This window comes from Mya arenaria, chromosome 14, assembly GCF_026914265.1.
Source record: "Mya arenaria isolate MELC-2E11 chromosome 14, ASM2691426v1".
Lineage (NCBI taxonomy): Eukaryota > Metazoa > Mollusca > Bivalvia > Myida > Myidae > Mya > Mya arenaria.
The window spans coordinates 21,395,993-21,400,870 of record NC_069135.1 but is presented as its reverse complement, the minus strand read 5'-3'; the positions used below and the strand labels follow the sequence as shown (position 1 = coordinate 21,400,870).

Below are 4,878 nucleotides of genomic sequence, written 5' to 3'. Positions count from 1 at the left end.
TTGAAAAGATCACCTACAACTAGCAGTCATATGTTATCGTTGAATTTAAGCATACAGATGAATAATATCTTTAAATTACGAATACATATATTGAATGTAAGGATTGTTGAAATTCACCCACTTCAGTTCACCCAAGACAATATATAAATCCATTCGCATAAATTAGTTAACAAAATACTGCTTGCTTTTCGATATTTCTTCCATCGTAGCTCATGCGTTTAATGTTGCGATTCAATTTGTCCCTTGTATGCGTATTTTGATGGAAGCTTTCAGGTATCAATATAGTTCGATTCATATTCAACTAAGCCATATTTCTGTAGCAATCCGTCAATACACGGAATAAAACCCACGGTTTGTTTGTCATAGCGCATAAATCGAATAAGCCTGTTCTTGAAAATGTTCTTTGATAAATATTTACAAGGTAATCTACATAACTGACAAAAAAAGTTAAAGCTTTTTAAAGTCTATAATGTATTCTATGGATGTCATATTAAGCGTCATCGACCCATATTTGATGGAGATGTTCCTTTGAAATCCTTGGATGTGTTTCATGCAGAAATGATGCGCAGTTTCGAGTCTCTTGATATCCTGTTTTGAATAGCTATTACAAAGCTCGCTGCCATAAAGAAAGTTTGGTAAAACAACTGAAGTAGATATTATTGTTAATGTTTTGCACTGATGGTGTCGGGGTCGACAACGCCACTGCAAACATTCATATACGCCCCATGTAACTTGATGCATGCGTTCTTAATACATTCCTGGACAGAAAATGTTTCATTCCACTGTATGCCTTAGTGCTTATAATTTGCACAACTTGGTATTCGATCATGTCCTAGGAAGAATGAAGGCTCTATAGCATTTGTTGGTAAGCATTTTTTATTGAACACAACAACTGACACTCTTTTGAGTTGTACAGGAATATCCACTTTCTATAATAATAATAGCATATATTTAGCATATAGTCAATTCCGTTTTTGGAATATGAGACAATAGCCATATCATCGGCTTCAGTTGGTGCGCTCATATTGATGTCATAAATGCACAACTCATTTCGACTTCATTCCAATTCATCAAACAAACCATCGATTTAGGTCAGGTACAGTAGTGGCACTAGTGTAATGGCATGGCACTATATAAAGAAAGGTATCCATCCAAGATGTCATGGACCATGGAGAAAGGTTTGAATATATCAATTTATTGAACACGAGTTTGTTCTGTTTTGATCATCACAGAGGCAGAATATCTTATAGGTGTGAGTATGGCATGCAGTGCGCCTGCCCGCCGTACCGGTTAATGCGGACAATGTCTCCCATGCGTACGGCTTCGTCATTCTGTGCGACCTCGTAGATGGCCTCAAAAATGCCACATCCGGGCACCGTCTTCAGCGCCACCTCGTACCGTTCGGTGATGTCGTTCACCGGCGTGAACATCTTGAACAACGTGGCAAACCACTTTATAGAGGAATGAGTATATTGTACCCCACTCGATATTGCTCTAACTGCAAGCAATTTATAGTTCTTGAATTTTAAACACTTCGGATACCCTGATGTGTACTCATTTATTTCGCGTATCATTTTTGTTTGAAGTTTTGTCGCAATATCTATATGCTGAGTCAAATTTAGCGGTCTGACAGCGTCACACGCACAAAAGTTTTCCGGAATGCCTGCCTGCGCACAAGACCGGTCTTTCGGGATCTCGGTGAAGAGACTTATCCCGCCCTGGGCTGGTTTGCTGAGCTTACGTGACTTGAATGTTCCTTGTAAAATATCACTCAGAGTTTGGTAGACATCATTATGAGAAATAAGCCTTTCCTGATTTTGCTTCAGAACTTTATCTACAAGCGGGTATTTTTGTTTTATGTGGTCCGGTAGAATCAAGTGGAGAAATGGCATCCTGTCTTCTACTCTGCCAACAAGCGTGTTTCGAATTCGCTCCAGACGTGAACCATGGTCGGAGAAAAACATAACCACAGTATTGTTCAAATGCCCGTTTGTTTTGAGCCATTTAAGAATGTCATAATAACCATCATCTGCTATGCTAAAGAAGTTGTCCACCTGATGGGCAATTGAGTTGGCAAAAGTAAACGCATACCTTCTCTGGCCTGTGTAGGCGCTCATAAACTGTTTCAAATAGTCAAGGATGTACCGGTACCTGAGGGCATCCTTGTAGCAATACCGCCGGGCAGTTTTGGAGCCCTGTGCCTTCAGTTTTGAAAACTCTAGCGCGTAGAGAACGTTCTTGAAAATGCCAACGCTCTCCTGCTCTTCCAAGGCAAGCCAGAAATTGCGCATGTAGTGGTCCGTGGGTGAGGACCTGAAGCCTGGCCTGTGGTTAGTGAACGTCGCCTCATAGGCCCAGTCTTCGGCAAACATCGTGGCGTACCCGCTGGCTGAGAAATCCTTCCAGATGAACGGGAGACCGTCACATGGCTGATTGATGCACGCATCACCACGCCCGCCTGGCGCCACCTGCTGGGCAACCAGGTTTGGATAGGTGTTCTCTGCGACCTGTAAAGACGATATATCTAAATATCAAACGTACGATGCAGATGGCGTGAAATGACTATCGTGTTAAAAAGCTGTATCTACAGGTGTTTTATTGGTAACGAAGACATATTTTGTGCACCAAAATGAGAGTATTCCGCTGTCTTACCTTCATTAATCCCCGGAAGTCGTACGAGTGCAGTTCCTCTCTCAGGTATGTGAGTGTTTTAGGTAACTTCCGAATGGCGGCGGAGCGGGAGACGGAGTCGATCCCCAGCATCACCACGCTTAACTTGGACGGACTAGAGGCACGCACCATGCCGCGCTTTACGCTCGGGTTCTCCTTATTTATAACAGAAAACAGCTTTTCAAAAACCTCTGTGTTTTTTTATTCCTACACACTATATGTGTGAATTCCACAGATAGATTTGTAGGTGGAGAAAATTTCACTGGACTTCCAAGCCGAATTGTCATGTCGTTAAGTAAATGAATGGGCGTGTACGAACACCGGACGTCCGTGCTCCTGAGGCCCGCCCGTTTCAAAGCACTCTCGTTCCAGTGCACTTTGCCATAGTCGTCTGTATGCAGTATTTGTGGCCGCGTGTCGCAGACGATCTGTGAGGGCTTCCAGATGAACGACATGATTGACGGATCGAAAGGATCGAGCTTAGGGATCACACACGCGGTCTCAGTGTTGAAATTTTGATACTTATGTCTAACTATAATATTCCAATAAATGGATTCAGAGACGAATACTAAAAGTATAATAACAACAAATATTCGTTTCAACTGTGAATAGTTTATACATCTGAAACAATTAAACATCCTTTGAGAAATGTTCATATTTCGCCAAGCCAATATTCAAATAACTCAATAATGCACTATCGTTGGTACATAAATACCAAGTCCTTTGCTGCAATTTCCAATTCGAACAGCGTTTATTCACTCATACCATAAAGTATGTATTTCATAATTTTATATTTGAAACGAGGATGTTACAATATACTGAAATGGTTTTAAGAATACAACTTGGGCAGTGATGCACTCATGCATGTTTCATAGCTATGAAAGTTTAAAACAAACTGCTATTACTTCATTGCTTTCTGACATTATTGAATATATTGCATTTTGTATGTCACCAGTAGGTTTTGCGAAGCATAAAATTAGTTTTCTACCTGTAAGAAGAGCCTTTTTCTAAAAGGGTGTAAAGCCATTACTAATTAAAAGACACAAATGTGGAAGTAAAACCCTATTATTTTATTTTAAACCTTTCCAAAGTAGAATAATAGGGGGTCTTAACTGTGTTTTCATTTATTAAGATGACACATTGTGTTGTTCTTTCTTGAAACACAAATGGCATCATGTTCAGTGTGTGTATACCACGTGATAAATTGCGTCATAAATGCTACGTCGGAAGGCAATATTTTGCTTCGAATGAAGACTTTAAACAAAGATAACTTCCCTATTTCTTCACCATTTTAAATGAAATATAGCGCAGTCTACGCCGCTTAAGGAGCCCAGCCCTCGGTATTTTACCAGAGTTTGAATGAGAGTGTAATTTCTTAAAACACTTCGACAAACCTTTTCACACTACGGCCGTCTGACGGAGCACTGTCTAAACATTATTTTGGAAACAGGTTTGTCGAAGTGTTTGATAAAACTAATCACCTTATCAAACTTCGATAATGAAACGAAGGCGTGGCTTTTTATACTGTTTTGTGTTCAATACATGTTGATTAAATATCTAACAAATAGCGACTTTTGTAATTAAATACTATATAAATGTATCATAAATAAGAATTCATTTGTATCATATCACATGTCCTTATACACATGTACATACATGCGTGTATGTCTTTGAGTAAATAACAATACAAATAAGCTATTCATGGGTTATATGCTAGCGTCTACAACTCTTTTCACAGAAAAGTACAAACATACAATTGTTTCTGTTATTCAAAATATCAGTTTGGCTATAACTGACTGAAATATCTAACTGCCTAATCTTTAACAAATATCAATATGAAATCTATACACATTCTCATTGTTTTGACTTGTATGTTTTGGGGTTTTGTATAGAAGTTTGGTTTGAGTGACTCATTACGTGAGATGTTTAAAAGGTTATAATTAAACAAATAGTGCGATTCGTCACCTATAGCGATGATTAAATACTCTTTCATTTAGTGATATTCTATGTCAATTGCCAATTTCAATAAACATCCTGTGATTTCTTGTTCTAAGTTTGGTAAATGAAAGTAATTGTTTGTTTGGCATTTTACTGAGATGTTTTTTCAAGGCCAAATTCTTTTTTAAAAATTCTATAAAATAAACTGTTTCTTTCATTTTCTTTATTCAAAGCCCAATCATTTAGAAATAGATAATTTAGCTTTAGCTT

General features: G+C 38.6%; 1 protein-coding gene across 1 annotated transcript; it reads right to left on the bottom strand.

Annotated features, from left to right (window-relative positions):
• Positions 1-1,244: 1,244 nt before the first annotated feature.
• LOC128215908 (uncharacterized) lies at positions 1,245-3,125 on the bottom strand. Its single transcript, XM_052922513.1, has 3 exons — positions 2,934-3,125; positions 2,653-2,826; positions 1,245-2,507 (listed from the first exon to the last, which is right to left on the bottom strand). Exons 1-3 carry the CDS (start codon positions 3,123-3,125, stop codon positions 1,245-1,247), a joined length of 1,629 nt encoding a protein of 542 aa, XP_052778473.1.
• Between the last annotated feature and the right edge of the window lie 1,753 nt (positions 3,126-4,878).